Source organism: Mus caroli, unplaced genomic scaffold (genome assembly GCF_978045245.1).
Source record: "Mus caroli unplaced genomic scaffold, Mus_caroli_1 scaffold_8, whole genome shotgun sequence".
In the NCBI taxonomy this organism is placed as follows: Eukaryota; Metazoa; Chordata; class Mammalia; order Rodentia; family Muridae; genus Mus; species Mus caroli.
Window position 1 is genome coordinate 61,534,304 of NW_028227263.1, and position 21,155 is coordinate 61,555,458.

The following is a 21,155-nucleotide window of genomic DNA, read 5'->3' on the forward strand; positions in this document are numbered from 1 at the left end:
TGATGTTCATGTCTACAGACATGGATGTAATCATAAGGGATATGGATGTAAAGGGTAATCATGAAGAAAGTTATTACACCTTATTTGTTATATGCACATATGATCTCAGATGTGGAGCCTAAGGATATAGAGTATTTAAGAATCCTCCAGAGGAAAACAAGGAACTGAAAAGTAAATTGCTAAGAGAAGTACATTTGTCCATTAGTAGTAGGTACAGTAATAAATAGTGTCGCCTGGATGGGTTCACAAAATATTAATACATGAGACTCTGTCTATCTGAATGTATAAGCTGCATTTTGCTCAGGCAGATATCTTACGGACAAGAAAAAGATGTTTTCTTTGATCTCTTTCTTCTGGTTTCTACAAATTTCCTTTATTTTTTGTCATTTGAGTGACCCCAAATGCTTTTGGAGAATAAAAGATACTGAAAATAAACTAGGAGATAAAGAAACTTATTGTTTATTTTATATTTCTACAAAACATGGTTATGTGAAGAATGATTATTTCAGTTGGAATCTAGACAAGCAGTAAGTGCATACATCATTTACATATTTTACTTTATCATAAGAGACAAGACATTATAGAGATTCTGGGATGTAGACCATGATACCATGTGTCTTCTGGCTCTCCTTTTCTAGGAGATATCCAAAATTTATTTTGTTTCAATGCTGGCAAATTTTTCAATCCTGGTTGTTTTATGAGTACCTTATTGTTTTTCATTTTTGAGTTACAATCTCTAAGTAAATGCTGAATGAATGACACATGGTATTGAACTTGCTAGTAGAGAGACTACCATAATTTGCCACTTTCCAAGTTATTTTTTCTTCAGATTTACTGAGAAATTTGGAACAAACATTGTTTTTGGCTGATTTCATAGAGACTAAAATATATTGGTCTTTATTGGTCTGCTTATGTTTCATTGTGGCATGGGTGTCCAATTCTTGTACATCAGCCATATGGGTATCTGCCCTTATCATTAGTTACATGTATTAAGAAGATATACAGATTTTATTCAAATAATCTACCTAGCAAACCTTCAAATTTTTGTGGTAAAAGAATCCTGCAGCAGAGTTCAGGACTGAGAGAACTATTTTTCACAAGGAATAATTTCTCTTTTATTTCTTTGACATAGAGTTTTAAAGGCATTGCCATATATTTTTTGTATTAATGTCAGAAATGTATGAAAATTTGTCAATTAGAAACTTATAATCATCTACCTATTCCAGAAGATAATTTTTAATTTGTTTCAAGGTGTCCATACAAGCTATGACTTGGTATTTCTATTTATAATTGCTACAATTAAAAATGTTGTCTGTGATACCTGATAAAATTTGACAGAGGATTACTATAGGTCCAGACATTTCTATTACAAAAACTTTCATTAACATATTTCATAATTTTACTTCTCATTATCACTGTTTATTTACATCTCCTATATTCAATCAATGTTTAAATTTATTTCTGTTTTCCTAGTAACCTTCAATGTGTTTGGATTTATGGGAATTGAATGTACTTTATTAAAATTGATATACATTTGATGTAATATCTTTTTTAAATTGGGGTTTCTGTTTTTGAGATTTTATTTGAAGAAATTGTTATAATTTCTCCACAATGTTGTAGGACATTTATTTTTTAAAAGATTTTAAATTTTCAATAATATCATATTTAAAATGGTATAATATGTATATACATAGATATATACGTACATATATTTGTGTGTCTGTGTGTATGAGTCAGAGAGAAGAAGAGAGAGATTAGTACAGTGACATTGACTCCTTTAGGCAAACATTCTATTCACTTTTAAATAAAATATGTAAGAATAAAATAAAAATAGAGGTAAACAATATTTTTGTCTTTGGATTAGATCAAAGAAAATATTTAGAAGAAATTGTTGAAGCCATGTGTTTATATAATAGAGAAAATGAGAATCAAATAAAAAAAACAATATTCACAGTAAAATGTAGGATGGAGGAGATGTACCAGAAATCCAAATGCTCAGATATAGATGTGAAAGAATGTAGGAGAGTTGTGTGAACAAGAACATCTTCAGAAACTCATTTGCACATCTCCCATAAGCCTGTGATAAGCTTTTTCAGATAAGCCTTGTCTTATGTAAGTAAATGTTTTTTAATTCATATTTATTTTCAATTTTTTCTAGCAGAGACAATATGTCTAAGTGTTCTCTTTTAAAAGTATGTGATTTTTATGTCCAGAATTCTAACAATTTAGACTCCATAAATGTGCACTCTATGTATTTTCAGGTGGTTCAGAAGGAGGGAGATCTAGAGAAGTGTTTTGATTTCTTTTTAATTACTGTTAATAGAAAAATATCAAGGCAATAATTTCCTATCTAGACTTTAACAACAAAAGGTAACATTTTATGTAGAACATAAATTTTGGATGCATACAAGACTCAGTATTTAAGTTTAAATATGGTCATGATCATTTACAAATATGTGTGTTTGTGTGTATGTGTGTGTGTGTGTGTGTGTATAACATAGTAGAATGATTATATACAATTTCTTATAAAGCATTTTATATTACATAGAAGATATGGTTCCAAAACAATGTATGTTTCTTATGCTACATTGTGCCTACACAAAAGAGATTGTTGTACAGCTATTCACTGTTAATTTGTAACCAATACTTGGACATTTATATCATTAATATAAACATGACTGCACAGTTACATAAGCCAGTTATTTTTAGAAGTAATATATTGGAGTACTGTTGTACCGACATTGTTTGTGATCTACTTGCAAAACAATATATTAGACTAATGTGAATAAATTAGGATTCTCCAAAACATGACCATGATGGTAGAGATAAAATTAAACAACACAAATTTAAATCTCAAATAGGAAACTTTCATGGATATACTATTAGAAGTATGAAGAGATATTCTGCCTAAATACCTACTAGAAAAAATTTTAATGTTGTGTTTTAGATATTTCTGAGTAACATCATTAAAGTTAGAGAAACATGGATTATAGGAGAAAGTGCAAGGTGATCATTTTTTTTCAGATTAGATCTAAACATAATCTATGCCATCATTATGAACATGGAGAAGAAGGCTGGTGATAGCCTTATGATTTGTGTTCATAGATGGTATAAAACAACAGAAATTTATTTTTTAGGAATTTAGAGAATTTTATGTAAACCTATGCTATATTCCCTTTTCTATCAGGTAAAACCAGTACATAACTGTCGGATTTTTGTGTTGAATTCCTTTCTCTATGCTAGGATTTTTCTGTCTCTTTCTTGTACAGTTTTAGAAATTTTATTCTCTACTGCTCTATTTTCAGGGTGACACCCAAGACCAACCATTTGATTTTCTCTGTTTATCTTGCCTTGGAAGAAATAAATATGAACTTCCATATTTTACCTAACATTTCTCTGGTAGTAAATATTGAATGTCTCCGACAAAAATATGATGAAAATACAAGTTTGGCTTTGCAAACTGAGGAATTTATTCCTAATTACTACTGCACAGATGAGAGAAGATATTTAATTATATTTACAGCTCCTATATGGGCAGTAACTACAAGACTAGGACCATTCATGTTCATGTATAGCATTCCTGAGGTAAGTCAAGGTGGATTAATTTTAAGGAAATACTTTCTCACAACAGAGTCATTCTGAGTATGATGGCAGTTATACAGGCAGAAAAAGGGCTTATGTTTATTATGATCTACCAAGCATAAATTCATAGATATGTTTTGTTGCAAAAAAACCACAACTTTATCATAAATGGGCATGGAAGGCAACAACATTGTGGAATGTTATATCAGAAGACTCAGTTTACTTTTATTGTTTAGAGAATCACAAGAGGTTGGAAACAACTGTAATAATGAGATGAAGAATAAATGCTTTCTAGTATGAATACACTTTGCTCAAGCACACTCTGCATTCCATCATGTTCATATTGTTGCCTATGTTCTGTATTTTTTCAGCTTTACTGTGGTCATTTTCATCTTTCTTTGAGTGATAATGAGCAATTGCCTCACCTTTACCAGATATCTCCAAAGGACACATCTCTATCACTAGCCATGGTGTCCCTAATGGTTCATTTCAGATGGAACTGGATAGGAGCGATGATTACAAATGATGACCATGGAATTCAATTCCTTTCTGAATTGAGAGGAGAAATGCAAAAACACATTGTCTGTTTATCATTTGCGATTACTATCCTAACTGAGCATAGCATGGCCCGTAAAGAGTTTCATAGGTATTTTAACACAATTGTAATGTCATCAGCAAAAGTTGTGATAGTGTATGGAGACTACACCTCTCCCATTGATCTTGTCCTCCATTTGTGTAAATCCAAAGGCATTTTTAGAATCTGGGTTAGTGTGTCACAATTTGATATGATCACAAATCTAGGAGATTTCATGCTATATTCCTCCTCTGGGACATTCATTTTTTCACACCAGAAACCTGAAATATCAGGTTTTCAACAATTTATCCAAACAGTACATCCTTCAAATTACAGTAGTGAATTTTCCTTTGCCAAACTATGGTGGACATATTTTAGATGTTCTTTGCCACCATCGAATTGTAAGAAGCTGAAGAATTGTCCAACCAAAATTGTATTTAAGTGGTTATTCATGACACCACTTGGAATGGCCATGAGTGATACATGCTATAACTTATACAATGCTATATATGCTGTGGCCCATTCACTCCATGAGATGCTTCTGCAACAAGTAGACACGTGGTCAAATAATGCTGGGAAGGAACTTGAATTTGACACCTGGAAGGTAATGAGTATTACACTAAATGGCATTTATATGGTTTGAGTTCTTTAATAGAACCACATGGTCTAAAGCCATGTCAATAAGAAATTTCACCCATAAAAGTACAAAGTTCTGTACTCCATTACTGCATAGTTGACAGATCGTGTTACTGTCATATAATATGACACAGTTGACACTAGTATGAAAATCAACATTCACTAAGTCATAAATTAATTTCCAGATATTTATTCCACATATGAGTCTCATGTATTAATATTTCTTATGAAATTATTCAATAGAAATAAGTAAATTACTTGTCTTCTATGTTATTCAAATGTTGCTACTCAAGTTACTAAATAAATCCCAGATACTATCAAGTACTTTTCCATGAAGTTCACTTATTAATAATTTCTATTCCATTGACTGTGATCAAATGACTCAAGTGGCAGAAAAAAACGTAGAGGACTTATCATTACTCTCCAAGCATAAAAATCAGGACTGTAGGTTTTAATGCTCCAAATCCAGTAAAAAAATTGTATTAGTAAACAAAGTGGAACTATCTTTACATCCACGTGAAATTTATTTTTGCGTTTAGTGCCAAATTCTTCTCATAAAGTTAGATTTTTGGAAAGGATAATAATAATTGTGAATGTTCGAAATATAATAATTTACATTCTAATGTGGAAGCCTAGTTGAAACCAAAATGAAAATTGTGTTTTAGATGTTCTCTATTCTGAAGACATTACAATTTGTCAATCCTGCTGGAGACCTAGTCAACATGAACCAGAATTTGAAACAGGATACAGAGTATGACATTTTCCATATAATGGATTTTCAAAAAGATTATGGACTTAAAATGAAAATAGGAAGATTTTCAGGTCATCTGCCAAGTAGTCAACAGCTATATATCTTTAAGGAAATGATGGAGTGGGTGATACATGTGGATCAGGTATTTAAGTCATATCTTTAATGCTTAACCGTACCACAGTTACCTAAAATATACACCTCTTTTGCTTTGCCATGGAATAAATAATTGGTATTTCTTTTTTTTTTATTGACTTGCTTTTCTTATTCTTACACTCTTTTTCTTGGTATTTATTTATTTATTTTTATTTATTTATTTATTTATTTATTTATTTATTTATTTATTATTTTGTTTGTTTTGGTGTTTTTGAGACAGGGTTTCTCTGTATAGTCCTGGCTGTCCTGGAACTCACTTTGTAGTCCAGGTTGGACTTGAACTCAGAAATCCGCCTGCCTCTGCTCCCTAGTGCTGGAATTAAAGGCATGTGCCACCACACCTGGCTTTTGCTATTTCTTAATGTATAAATCATCATGCAGTCATTCATTTTATCTGTAAAAATATAAAACAGTTAAATTTAATGTATATGTGTTAAACCAGGTCTTCCATTGGATCTCTGTTGTGTGAATCACTGGATGCTTGTCCATAATATTAATGATATTGTACTTATTTTTATAATGGGTATAATTTTTCACAGATTCTACCCTCAATATGTAGTATACCTTGCAGACCAGGACTCAGAAAATCCTCTCAGGAAGAAAGGGATATCTGCTGTTTTGTGTGTAACCCCTGCCATGAAAATGAAATTTCCAACATGACAAGTAAGGTTATAATTTATCAAAATATTCAGATTGAATATTTCTCCCATATTAACATAGTTCTCAAAGTCCATTGTGGAAAGTAAAATGTATATCACATCAAAGAGTAAAAATCTTCAGATATACGGTTTTTTAAAATAATAAACTCTCTCATTATTCTAGATCCCTGGACAACGATATTTTTCCTAAATATTTCTGTAGAACACTAAAGATTTCTGACTGCATTATGATATGGTTTTGCTTTTCCATTTTAATAAAATAGGAATACTTTGCATTTACAATACTTTACCTTTTATTCACTCTATAGTCTACTCACATCCCCCATCTCTCCTCTTCTGCCAGTCCCATTCTTTCAAATTCATCCCCCTTATATCCTTCCAATTAGACAAGGACTGCTTCCTCTTGGATTCTATTCCATCATGCTATATGTTCAAAGCAGGACTAGTGCTGAGGCCCAATGTGGCAGCCCAAGTAGGGGAACGAAATCCTATGTCAGGTCACTAAGGTGGAGATAGATTTTGCTCCACTTGTGACAGGACCCAGATGAAGAAAAAGCTGTACATTTGCTTTTATGATAAGGGAGCTTACTTCCAGTCATGGCATGCTCTCAAGTTGGTGGGCTAGTCGTTGAATTCCTAGAGGCCCAGGTTATCTGACGCTGTGGGAGTTCTTGTAGTGTTCTTGACACTTCTAGCTCAACTGTGTCTATTTCACAATTTATAGAATACTCGATAAACTCATCCTGATAGTTACTGTTGGTTTTTCTATCTATTTACACCTGATGCTACATGAAACCCTTCAGGAGACAGTTCTAATACATTCCTGTTTACAAGCATAACAGTACTATTAATAGTGGCAGACTTTGGCTCCATCATAAAATTTGGGAAAATTATTGGTTCCCACAGACAACTCCATCTTTACCCTTGTAAATACTCATCACATGTATTGATTGAAGGTTCCCTGGATGGATTGATGATGTCACGTTCCTTCCTCATGAAGTTGTGCCTATCTATAGAAGGTAGCCAATTAAGTTTCTATATCCCTTTCTGCTTAGAATCTTAGAGTCATCACTGTATATTTCCTGTATCCTTACCTTTGCCAGGCCTCAAGCTCATCACAGAGCAGCCCATCTCAATTTCTATTCTCACTCCCAGTTTTCTCGGACACCCTCACCCCATAGTTTTTCACCATCTCTTTACCCACTTACTCCCCATTCAACAACTTTTTCTATCTTAATTGACTTCCAAAGACTATTTAGTTGCATCTTCTGTGTAATATTTGGATATCCTCAATTGGAAACACCTTATTATCCCGTTTTTTGGGGCCAGTGGATTGTAGCATGTTTATGCTGAAATTTATGGCTAATGTCTACATGTAAATGAATATGTAAGATCCGTGTGTTTGTTTTTGTTTTTGTTTTGTTTTGTTTTTGCTCTGGCCTATGTAACTCAGGATAATATACTAAAATTCCATTCATATTTCAAGATGTGGGGCTTTTGCTAGATGAATAGTATTCTTTTGTGTAGGTGTGCCCTGTTTTTTGTCCTTTCTTCAGTTGAGGGAATTCTTGTTTGTTTCTTTTTTCTTGGTATTATGAATAAAGCTGAGATTAACATAGCTGAACAAGTCTCTCTGTGGTAGAGTGGGGCATCTTTTGGGTCTATAACAGGAGTTGTATAGCTTGGTCATGAAGTGCACATATTCCTAGTTTTCTGAGAAAATATCAAATTGATTTCAAAAGTCCTTGTACAAATTTGCACTACCACCAGCAATAGAGGAGCTTTTTCTGCTTGCACATGGTCTTGACATCATGTGCCATGACTTGAGATATTTTTTTTTAATTATATCCATTCTCTCAGGTGTAAAGTGGTATCTCAGGATTCTTTGATTTACACTTCACAGATGACAATTTAGTGGTAACATGAGGTCTAGGTTTGTCATAGCCTGAAGTATGCATGATCATGGCAAAGCGACAGTAATATGGGTGAATGCTAGATTCTACCCCACACGAGCTACACTCCTTATGTTCAGTAACCTGCGAGGAAACTGTCCTCAGCAATGGAGGGACACACTTAAGTTTCAAATGATGACCTTCTGTTCTAGCATCACTCGGTCTTGTTTAGGAACTTTCATGGGAACCACTCAGCCAACAAGACAGCCGAATTTATCACTTCATACCAATGGCCTAGTTACCAAAGATGGAACGTTCAGTCTCTGTATACTTGTTAATAGAAGTTCTCAATAGGATCATCTTTATACATCCAGGTGATTTCCACTGAACTGTATTTCCACACTGCCCATGAAATACCTTCCAAATCCAGCTTTTTGTCTCCATCTGCTCTCTCTCCATAACCTACAAAAGATCACTTCCTTTCCTTTCTTCTTGGTCCCAAATAACAAAAATGATATATTTCTTCTTCCCAGAGAGAAGTATCTTTTACTTTTCAGACTTCTTCTGTACATAGGTCTCGGGCTTGTGCATTGTAGCTTCTTATCATTTATTTAAGAGTGATTTCCAATTTTGAGCCAATATATATAATATTTGCTTTCTGTCACTGGGTTATTTTATTCAAGTTGACTTCTTTTTTTTTCCATCCGTTCTGTACAAAATTTCGTAGAGTCATTTTATTTTAAACAGGTGAGTCATACTGCACTGTGTAGGTGTAGTATATTTTCTTTATCCTTTATTGAGTTGAAGGACATTTAGGTTATTTTCATTTTCTGGTTCTTTTCAATAAAACTAAAAAGATTGTAATAATGCAAATGGTGTTGTGGTTAGGTGAACATATTTTGGGTCCATATGTAAGAATGCTAAAGCTGGTTTTGGTGGTAAATCTAATCACAATTTTCTTAGTTATTTCCATATTGATTTACACTCACATCAGAAATGAAGGTATATTCCTCTTGTCCCAAATTGTTACCAATATGAATAATGGTTTGTATTATTATTAACACTATTATTATTAAAATATAAATTTATATTTAAATTTAGTTATAACATGTTAATATTTTATTGGATTTTTTCTTTTTTTCCATTTCAAATGTTATCCCCTTTCCTGTTTTTCCCCCAGAATGCTTCTATTCCATCTCCCAAACCTGCTTCTATTGGGATGTTTCCCTTTCCACACAACCACCCCTGTCTTCCTGCCCTGGCATTTCTCTACACTGGAGAAAAGGCCAAGGGCTTTTCCTCCCATTGGTGCCCGACAAAACCACCCTCTGCTTCATAAAAGGCTAGAGCCCTTGTCCCCTCCATGTGTATTTGAGCTCCTTGTGGTCTGATTGGTTGATAATATTGCTCTTCCTATGGTGTTGCAAACCCTCAAATCTCCTTTAGTCCTTTCTCTAACTCCTCCATTGGGAAGCCTCTGCTAAGTCCAATTGTTAACTGTGAACCTCTCTGTCTCTGTATTTGTCAGGTTCGGGCAGAGCTTCTCACTAGACAGGTATATCAGACTCCTGTCAGCATGCACCTCTTAGCATCCAAGATAGTCTTGGATTTTGTGTCTATATATGAGATGGGTTCCCACATGGGGTAGTCTTTGTATGGTCATCCTTTGGTCTTTGCTCCTAGCCTTGTCTCTGTATTTGCTTCCAAGAATATTTTGTTTCCCTTTCTAAGAAGATACTGAGGCATCCACACTTGGTTGGCTATAACCTTGCTATAAATTATCTTTAGAAACTTTAGGTGTGTTTCTTACATTAGGAATTATGCCAGTATTTATCTTGGCTATAGAATGGCTGTCAATTGTCTTTGGTATCTTTAGGTATGTTTCTTGCATTAGAAATTACACAAGTATTTATCATGATTAGGTGAATAATATATTTGCTGTATTTTTGAATAATTTTAAATGTTTATTTGTTCGAGAAATTAACCTATAATTCCATTTCTCCAGTGAAATTTTATGTAGCTTGTGTGTTAGGGTAACTAGAGATTCAGAAAACGAGCTAGAAAATGTTCCTTTTGTATTTATTTTGTGGAATTATTTGGGATGTACTGGTGTTATGTCTTTGAATTTCTGGTTGAATTTTTACCTCAAACCAATTTGGACATAGGCTTTGTTGTGTTTGGGAGTATTTAACTGAGTGGTTCTAGTCAATGGGGGACATTGGTTTATGAAAATTGCTTGTCTGGCTACGACTTCAATTTGGTAAGTATCCTATATCAGAAAATAATATTACTATATTTCATTGGATTTTGTGGAGTGCTAGTCCTAATAATTCCTTTCAGTGTCTGCTATGTTTTTCTTTTTATTATTTATTTATCTATTCATTTACTATTTTGTAAGTTTTTTCTATGACCTTTTAATTGGATAATAGTCAGCGTATTATTAAAAAATTATATTTTCTAAGTTCTTCTGTCATTATCTCATTATCTTTTTTTTTCCTACCAGGTTTCTCTGTATAGCCCTGTCTGTCCTGGAACTCACTCTGTAGACCTGGCTGAACTTGGACTCAGAAATATGTCTGCCTCTGCCTCCCAAGTGCTGAGATTAAAGGCATGTGCCACCACTGCCTGGCAGTCATTATTTTTTATATATATATTATTAATTTCACCCCTCATATTCATAATTTATTGCCATCTAATTTCCTTAAGTATATTTAAACCTTTTGTTGTTTTTCTAGTTGAGCCTTTAGATGTGCTGTCAAATTGCCAGTATGAGATCTCTTTATTTTCTGAAGGAAATACTTAGTGCTATTAAAATTTGATTTAGCAGCTCTTACATTGTGTCCCATGTATTTGAGATTGTTGTGTACAGATGTTCATTGAATCCTAGAAAGTCTATATTTCCTCTTTATTTTTTTTGTTTCATGCATTATATCTTTAAACTAAGTGCTGTTCATTTCTTATGAGTATGCAAGCCTTCTGTGGTTCCTTTTAAATATAATACCCATCATTAATATCTGGTGATTTGCTAGGATGTAGTGAGTTATTTAACTTTTCCTGGATCTTTTGAGACTTGCCTTGTTTTTGAGTAGGTAGATTTTTAAGAAAACTCTGTGATTTGGTGAAAAAGAAATCTATTCTTTAATGTTTAGCATAATGATCTAATAATAATGTTTAGCAAATGTATATATTTGTTACAGTAATTTGATTTATACGATTAATTGACTTCAATATTTTCTTTTCGTTTTATACTTTTGTCTTGATGAATTGTCCACTGATACGTGAATGTAGTTGAAGCTGTGTGCATTTGCATCTGTATTGGTTAGGCTCTAGCAGAACTTCTCTGTGACAGCTAAATCAGGCTCCTGTCAACAAGTGCTTCTTTGTATCAGCAATACTGTCTGAGTTTGGTGTCTGCAGAAGAGATAGTTGCATAGGTGGGGCAGTCTCTGGATGGCCTTTCTTTGAATCTCTACTCCACTCTTTGTCCCTGCACTTTGTCTTAACAAGCAGAATTCAGGATTAAAAATTTGGATGTGTGTGTGTGGCACAATTGCTCAAACGGGGGCCATGCCTATTCCCTAGATGTGGTCTCTATAGGTTCTATCTCCAATTTGTTGGGTATTTCAGATAATGTCCTCCCTCTTGTATCCTGGGAATCGCTTGAGTCCCTGGCATCTGGAAGTTTCTAGTGGCTACACCCAGTTACCCTTCCCCAATTGTTACTCTCCTTTAAAATTCATGAACTTCTGTACTTTTCCTCTATCTCAGTACTTAGATGACCTGTTCCCTTTTTCCCCTACCCCTCCCTCCCTCCCTTCCTGATCACTCTCTCCCTTGACTTCCAATGTTTATTTCATTCCCACTTCTGAGTAGGACTGTAGTTTCCACACATTGGTGTGGTCTTCTTTCTTCTTGGTTTTCATATGGTATAAGAGGTGTATAGTGGGAATTCCCCAGGTTCTTTTTTGATATTATCCACTTATAGATTCCATGCCGTGTGTGTGTGTGTGTGTGTGTGTGTGTGTGTGTGTGTGTGTGTGGGTGTGTGGGTGTGTTTATGTGTGTGTGTGTGTGTGTGTGTTATTTTTGACTGGGTTACCTAACAAAGGTGATATTTTCGCATTCTATCCATTGACCTGTGAGTTTTGTGAAGTCTTTGTTTAAAATAGTTAATTAGTATTCCATTGTGGAAATATACCACATTTACTGTACTCATTCCTCTGTTGAGAGTACCTCTAGTTTGTTTCCAGCTTCTATCTATTATAAATAAGGCTGCTAAGAGTTTAGTGGAGCATGTGTCCTTGCTATATGTTAGAGCATCATTTGCCCTAGAGCTGTAATACTGGGGCCTCAGGTAAATTTATTTCCAATTTTCTAGGAAAACACCAAGCTTATTTCCAGTGGTTGTACCATCTCACAATCCCAGCAGCAATGGAAGAGTGTCCCTCTTTCTCCAAAACCTTGTAAGCATCGGCTTTCACCTGAGTTTTTGATCTTAGCATTTGTGATAGGTGTGAGGTAGAATTTCAGGGTTGTTGATTTGCATTTTCCTGCTGACTAAGGATATTAAACATTTTTTTAAATTTTATACAATATTTTATTTACTTTCATTTCAAATAGTATCCCCTTTCCTGGTTTCTTCTACAAAACTCCCCTATCCCTTTCTTTCTCCCCCTGCTTCTATGCACGTGCTCCCCCATTCTCCCACTCCTGCACTCTCTTCCTTTAATGGCTTCAAGCTTTCTCAGTACAAAGGGCATCTCCTCCTATCGATATCCAACAAGGCCATGCTCTGCTACATATGTGCCTGGAGCCATGGGTCCTGCCATGTGTATGCTTCGGTTGATGGTTTTAGTTCCTGAGACCTCTGGGGTATCTGGTTGGTTGATATTGTTCTTTCTATGGGTTGCAAACCCCTTCAGAAAGATCAGTCCTTTCTCTAACTACCACAATGGAGACCACCTCCTCAGTCCAATGATTAGCTGCAAGGATCCACCTCTTTATTTGCCAGGTTCTGGCAGAGCCTCTCAGGAGTCTACATTGGGTGCCTGACAGCAAGCTCTTCTTTAAGTGCTTCTCAACCATTTGAGAATCCTCTGTTGAGAATTTGCTGTTTAGTTCTGTACCCCATTTTAATAGGGTTATTTGGTTCTCTGGAGTCCAACATCTTGAGTTCTTTGCATATTTTGGATGTTAGCCCATTTTAGATGTAGGGTGGTTAAAGATATTTTCCTAATCAGTGGGTTACAATTTACTTCTATTGACAATGTCATTTGCCTTACACAAACTTTTCAATTTTATGAGGTTCCATTTGTTCAATCTTGACTTTAAAGCATAAGGCTGGGTGTTCTATTCAGGAAATTTTCTCCTTGTCAATGTACTTGAGGTTCTTTCCTACTTCCTCTTATATTAGATTCATTGTATCTGGTTATGTGGAGATTCTTGATCCACTTGGACTTTAGCTTTGTACAAAGAGATAGATAAGATTTGCTCTATTGCATACTTCATCATGCTGACCACCAGTTGAACCAGCACCATTTCTTACAAGTGCTGTCTTTTTCCACTGGATTGTGTTAGCTTTTTTGGTATTTCGGTTTATTGCTGGGTCTTAAATTGTACTTCAGTTATGTACCTGTGCCATTAACGTGCAGTTTTAATCAGTGTTGCTCCGTAGTAGACCTTAAGTTTAGTGATGGTGATTCCTCAAGAAGTTCTCTTATTGTTGAGAATACTTTTTCCTATCCTGGGTTTTTGTTGTTCTAACTGAATTTTAGAATGGCTTTTTATCTCTGTGGAGAATAGAGTTGGAATTTTGATTGGGACTGCAATGAATCTGTCCACTGCTTTTGTAAAATGGCCATTTTTAATATTTTAATTTGGTCTATCCATGAGCATAAGAGATCTTTCCATCTTGAAGTCTTCTTCAATTTCTTTCTTCAGAGACTTGAAGTTCTTGATGTACAGATTTTTCACTTGCTTGGTTACAGTCAAACAAGGGCATTTTATATTATTTGTCACTAATGTTAATGATGTGGTTTACCTAATTTCTTTCTCAGCACATTTATTCTTTTATAAGAGGAAGGTTCTTTATCCATTTGAGTTAGTTATGCATCCAGCCACTTTTCCTGAAGTTGTTTATCAGGTATAGGACTTCTTTCATGTTTTTTTTTTGTTTTTTTGTTTGTTTGTTTGTTTTGGCATCACTTGTGTGCATTATCATATCATCTGAAAGTACTGATATCTCTATTCCCTCCTTTTGAATTTGTAATAATTTTATCTCATTTTATCTCATTTTATCTCAATTGCTATGGCTGGACCTTCAAAACCTACACTGAATAGATGGGGGAGAGTGGACAGTCTTGTCTTGTCCCTGATTTTAGTGGGATTGCTTCACGTTTCCCTATATTTAGTGGGATTTTGGCCATAGGATTGCTCTACATTGCATTTATTATATTTAGGTATGGCCCTTGATTTCCAGGTTTCTCCAATACTTTTATCAAGAAGGGCTCTTTTATTTTGTCAAAGGCTTTTTCAGAATCTAATGCGATGATCACATTGTGGGGTTTTATTTTTATTGCAGTTTTTATATATTATATTGTGTTGATGGATATCCATATGTTGAACCAACCCTGCATTACTGGGATGAAGTCTTCTTGATAAGAGTGAATGATCATTTTGATATATTCTTGTATTCAGATTGCATGAATTTTATAGAGTATTTTTACATCAATGTTCATGAAGAAAAATGGATTTAAGTTCTCTTTCTTTTTTGTGTCTTTGTGTGATAAAGGTATCAGTTCAGCTGTAGATTCATAGAATTTACTAGATAGTGTTTCTCCTGTAAATTTTTTTATGAAAAAAATGTGAGAAGTAATGATTTTAGGTCTTTTCTTAAGGTCTGAATGAATTCTACACAAAGACCAATTGGTCCTGGTGATTTTATTCTTTGTAGACTTTGATTGACTGATTCAATTTCCTTGAGGGTTGTTTTACTGTTTAATGGTTTCTCTGATACTGATTTAAGTTTGGCATCTGGTATCTAAAACATTATCCCTTTCATCTAGATTTTCTAATTTTGTTGATTATAGGCTTTTGTAGTAAGATTTGGCAAGTTTTTAATTTCTTCAGTTTCTATTGTTATGTCTCTATTTTCATTTCTGATTTTGTTAATTTGAATATAGTCTCTGTGCCCTCATTATTTATCTACCTTATTGATTTTCTCAATGCTCCATCTAATGCTTTTGTTGATTCTTTGAGTAGATCTCTTTGTTTTTATTTGAATAACTTCATCTCTGAGTTTGATTATTATTTGTTCTTGATCTTTATGACATGTTGTTAAGCTGCTAGGATATGCTCTTTACAATTCTTTTTGGAAGCACCCAGAGCTATGAATTTTCTGCTTACCACTGCTTTTATTGTGGCCCATAAGTTTTGGTATGTTTTTGCTTTCATTTTCATTAAATTCTAAAGCCTATTTAATTTCTTTCTTTCTTTATTCCTTGACTAAGTTATCATTGAGTAGATAGTTGTTCAGCTTCCATGTATATGTGGGCTTCCTGTTGTTTTGTTGTTGTGGAAGTACAGCATTGGTATGTACTGATTGATAGAATGCATGAGATTATTTCAATTTTCTTGTATTGGTTGACACTTGTTTTGTGTCCAATCATATGGTCTTTATTTGAGAAGCTACCATGAGGTGCTGGAAGGGTATATTCTTTCTTTCAGGGTGAAATGTTCTGTAGATGTGTATTAAGTCCATTAGATTTATACCTTCTCTTAGTTTCACTGTTGCTTATGTTTAGTTTCTGTTTCCATGATCTGTCCATTGCTGGGAGTGGAGTGTCAAGGTCTCCTATTATTGTGTAAGATAGGTTCAGTGTATACTTTGAGCTTCCTTATGTTTCTTTTACAAATGTGGGTGCCTTTGCTTTGGGGGCAGAGATATTCAAGATGTTCAAGTGGTCCTTCTTCTGGATTTTCCCTTTAATCAGTACCTGGTATTCATCCTTTTCTTTCTTTCTTTCTTTCTTTCTTTCTTTCTTTCTTTCTTTCTTTCTTTTTTTTTTTTTTTTTTTGAAAACTTTTGATTGAAAATCTATTTTATTTGATATTAGAATTGCTATCCCAGCTTGTTTCTTACAGCCATTTGCCTGGAAATAATTTCCAACCTTTTAATTTGAAGTAGTATCTTGTCTTTTTCACTGAAGTGGATTTCCTTTATGAAGCAAAATTCTAGTCCTGCTTAAATATGCAGCCTATGTCTATGTCTTTTTCTTGGGGAATTATGTCCATTAATGTTCATAAATATTAAAGATCAACATTTGTTGTTTTTTATTCTTCTATTATCCTCTGGATTATAGGAGGTCTGGATTGTGGAAATATATTGTTTAAATTGTTTTTGTTGACCAAATTTCTTCAAGTGATTTTTTAATGTTTATTTTTTCAAAGACCATACTAACTGTCAATTTTTTTTTTAAGAAATAGAATATTATGTAGATATTTCTGAATAAATACCACAAACTTGGAAGCATTGGGCTGTCAAAACTTACCGAAATTATAAAAACTGGAGGAAAATGTGCTTTACCAAAATTCATGAACTGAATCATGAAACTGAATATTTTATTTTAGACATTTAAAAATTTTGGTGTTAAATTTCTCATGCTGTCTCTTCCTTCCTTGATATTATCAGTATTTTAATTTGATACTTTTACTACCAAGATTATAATACAATAATATCTTTTTACTTTTCCCTATCCTTACTTCAAAATCAACCCTCTTTGCTGCCTTTCAAATTTGTGACTGATTTTTTAATTGCTGATGCACACAAAGACTTTCTGTATATAAAATGTTTCTAAGTACAATAAATTAGTTTGTATAGTATTACTTGTGTGTTTTGGAGGAAGACTCTTTTGTTATTCAAGGACAATTAGTATGTATCCTCTACTCTAGCAAAGTATGTCAACATTCCCTGGTTGTCTTTAGTTCCATAGGTAACATTTTTGCCTGGTAGTCTTTCCCTACTCCACCTTATTATGTTTATTGTTTTTTTTTTCTCACCCAGCTTATGTTTAAGATCCTCTTGTTGAGATTTTATGGTTTTACTAGCGATCATTTAGAAAATACAATATATAAACTCACAACAAATTTTTATCTACTAACTATGACAATCTGAAATCTACTTTTTTAGATATTTTAAGTTTTAAATGAGAAATCAATTTTGTAGATATATTCATTAGACAAGGCTCCAAAACTCTTAATATTACTATGATTATTTCTAGTGGTGGCTGTCCCTTTCATACCTTAAGGGCTATACTTATTTGTTTGTGAAAGGTAAATTATTGGCAGCATAGTTAGGGATTAAAATGTTTTAGTAACATGATGACCATAGATTGTTTTCAAAGATAAGGATTGGAAATAATTTATTTGTCTAACAATCACCTTGAGATCACATGTAGAACAAAAGAATTGCTGATCTTTAAACAGTAAGATGTATGGACACAGCCCATTATAATAATTTAGGGCATAATTTAATTATAAACGTTTGTTTCCATGAATGATAAATCGAAGATATGTGATTGTGGAAACATGAAAATTATGTGATGGTATGAGTTTTTGAAATATACTATAAATATTTTGAATATATAAGATAATTATAAGCAAATCTTGCATAAAGATGACAAGCATTACAATTTGTACCAAATGCTATGCAGCTTCCACATTTAAATTAACCTATACCACAAGATGCAAGTCTAATTTAGCTATGACTTTTCCAATGCATTAACTCAGTATATCTTGTAAATGATAATAAAAATTTCTGATAACACTTTCCTTCCTATACTAGACATGGATCAGTGTGTGAGGTGTCGAGAAGATCAATATGCAAATGAAGACCATACTCTCTGCCTCCAAAAAGTTGTGTCTATTTTAGATTATAGAGACCCTTTGGGAAAAGCTCTGGCTGGCTCTGCTCTATGCTTCTCTGTCCTTGCATCAGGTATACTCTGCGTGTTCCTGAAACACAGAGAAACTCCCATAGTCAAAGCCAATAACCAAACTCTCAGCTACATACTACTCATCTCCCTCGTGTTTTGTTTTATCTGTTCCTTGCTTTACATTGGTCATCCAACTACGGTCATCTGTATCCTGCAGCAGATCACTTTTGCCATTGCTTTCACTGTGGCTACCTCTACAATCTTGGCTAAGACAATTACTGTCCTACTAGCATTCAAGATAACTATTCCAGGAAGAAGAATGAGGTGGCTGCTTGTGTCAGGGGTACCCAAATATATCATTCTCATATGCACCATGATTCAGCTGATTCTTTGTGGAATTTGGCTGGGAACTTCTCCTCCATTTGTTGATGCTGATGTTCAAATGGTACATGGCCACATCATCATTATTTGCAACAAAGGCTCTGTGATTGCCTTTTACTGTGTCCTTGGATACATGGGCTGTGTTGCTCTAGCAAGCTTCACTGTAGCTTTCTTGGCCAGGAATCTTCCTGATACATTCAATGAAGCCAAGCTCTTGACATTTAGCATGCTGGTGTTCTTCAGTGTCTGGATCACTTTCATCCCTGTCTATCATAGCACCAAAGGCAAGACTATGGTTGCAGTGGAAGTTTTCTGTATCTTGGCCTCCAGTGCAGGGCTGCTTCTTTGCATTTTTGCCCCCAAATGCTATATTATTTTATTAAGACCACAGACAGATTCTTTTCACAAGTTCAGGAAAACACATTCTAAAGCTGAAATATAAGTTAAATTTAACCACTTATATAGTATACCAAAATTATCTACATTTTTACAAAGCTGCTTATACTCCTCAAGTATTATTCTGAAATATGAAGTTTCTATCAGGTAAACAATGTAGAAAGTATGCCGAATAATAAAATTCAATCAAACACCTGGACCTCAGTTTGTTGAGTCAAACTGTGTAATCAGACACTTTTATACCTCTAATTACACTTTGTTTTTATTATAAAACTATCATGTATCTGAAAATTGGCACTAGGGTTTGCAAGTCATTTCATGTATTATCAACTTACCAGTATAAATTCTTTGTAATTGTTACTTTCTAGAAAAAAAAATATTGCCATGTTACTAGTACATACTTCTACCAATTATGAAGGAATCCTCTTATATTTTTCTAGCTTTGCAGAGAATTTATAAAGAACAATTAAAGTTTTTCTGTATAATGTGATATTCCAGGATATGGGATGAGAAAAAATTATGATGGTATCACTGCTTTCTGTTTCAATTTGAATACTGATCATAAAGAAGATACTCCATGATTTATATTTTAATTCTGCTGAAAGCCTCATCAATGAGGATATATACAAGTCCATAAAAATCTGTTGTTATTTTCTTAAGTGGTCATTCTCTAAAATGCATATCTTAGTATTGATTTTTATATTTTAAGACATAGACTTCTCTAAAACTTATACATAGGTAATTATTTATATAACACATAGCAATCAGTTAAGAAGTCCATAATGGTTTAAACTACAAAGAACAGATCAGGTTCTTCACCTTAAGTAAAACAGCTTCACAATCTAGGCTTGGAAAACATCTTGGCATAGGAGGCAGACAAACTAAGGGCCAACCACTTAGAAGAGTTGTGATATTCTATTTTTATAATAGCATGCTGTTCTTGAAAGTCTTATTGCTAAACAAAATCTCCAAAATATCAAAAATTGAAAACACTGGCATAAATTCAGGAGACCTTATTTAGGTCTCCTCCAACATACTTTAAACTATAATAAGTAGAGAGGGCATTTGGAAGGAAAACTCATTACTTTTTGAGAACATGGTTTATGCTAGAATATACACCGTCTAATAAATGGCCCTACATCCTTGCAATCTGGCATCACTAACTATACTTACTGAATTATCTTTTGTTTGTTTGTTTGTTTGTTTTTCGAGACAGGGTTTCTCTGTGTAGCCCTGGCTGTCCTGGAACTCACTTTGTAGACCAGGCTGGCCTCGAACTCAGAAATCCGCCTGCCTTTGCCTCCTGTATACTGGGATTAAAGGAGTGCGCCATCACGCCTGGCTACATAGTGAATTATCAAAAACCAAAACCAAAATTTAGGAGAAATTTGTATTGAAAAGTAGTATAAGCAATATAGGGAAATGAGGAATGAATATTATGTTACAATGAAATTATTGTGAAATTTTATAATTACATATAATATATTAGTTTATGTAATGATTGGAATAATTTGAATTATTCACTAGGCTATTATTCACATGTCTTCTATAAAACTGAATTCTCAATATTAATTTTCATGAATTTTGCACTAAATCTTCCATCTTTTATAGAATTCTTAGATGGACTACCGTATATGGAATTTTATGTGAAGAAAAAGGAGAGATCCTGTTATTAGCATTTGCATAAAAGCTAAGAGTAAAGTTTAACATGGGGGAAAGGAACACTGAATAAAGAATAAAAATGTAAAATAATTAGTATTTTAGTCTTATTTATAAATGCAGTGTATGATTAAGAACTACAGTGTAACTAGAAAAGCAGTATCGTTTATATCTAAATAGTCCTCAAATACTCTATATGATTATGGTGTCATTCTCATGGACCAAATACATGGTGGCCAACGATTGTTCCATGAGTGTAGATCTGAATAATCTACATTTTACATAGGTAGTGAAAATCACTTCTACACTCATAATTCTAAATGCCTGTGCATTTAGAGTAAATCACTGGTTTCCATAAAGACATTACTGTCAAAATATATATTAGTGAAATTCCAGACTTGGTAATAATATTTTAAAAATGGTAGGAAATGTATTTCTGTATTGCATATTATAAGAAAGACCTCTCTGTATATTTCTTACAAAATAGAAAGGATAATGTTAAGATTGTGATAGGGGCTTAAATTTTCAAAATGTTTGTTT

General features: G+C 33.7%; 1 protein-coding gene across 3 annotated transcripts; it reads left to right on the forward strand.

Moving 5' to 3' along the window:
• The first annotated feature begins 216 nt into the window (after positions 1-216).
• On the forward strand, positions 217-20,673 carry LOC110287609 (vomeronasal type-2 receptor 116-like). Of its 3 annotated transcripts, XM_085841576.1 has the most exons (7): positions 269-527; positions 1,865-2,112; positions 3,306-3,585; positions 3,954-4,760; positions 5,458-5,685; positions 6,236-6,359; positions 18,089-20,673. In XM_085841576.1, coding segments are annotated over exons 2-7 (2,355 nt in total). In that variant the 5' UTR covers positions 269-527; positions 1,865-2,110; the 3' UTR covers positions 19,003-20,673. The 3 variants fall into 3 exon arrangements, with proteins under 3 accessions (XP_021009839.1, XP_085697703.1, XP_085697702.1); XM_021154180.2 differs by lacking the exon at positions 1,865-2,112 and having other exon boundaries at positions 217-527; XM_085841577.1 differs by lacking the exons at positions 1,865-2,112; positions 5,458-5,685 and having other exon boundaries at positions 217-527.
• Positions 20,674-21,155: the final 482 nt, after the last annotated feature.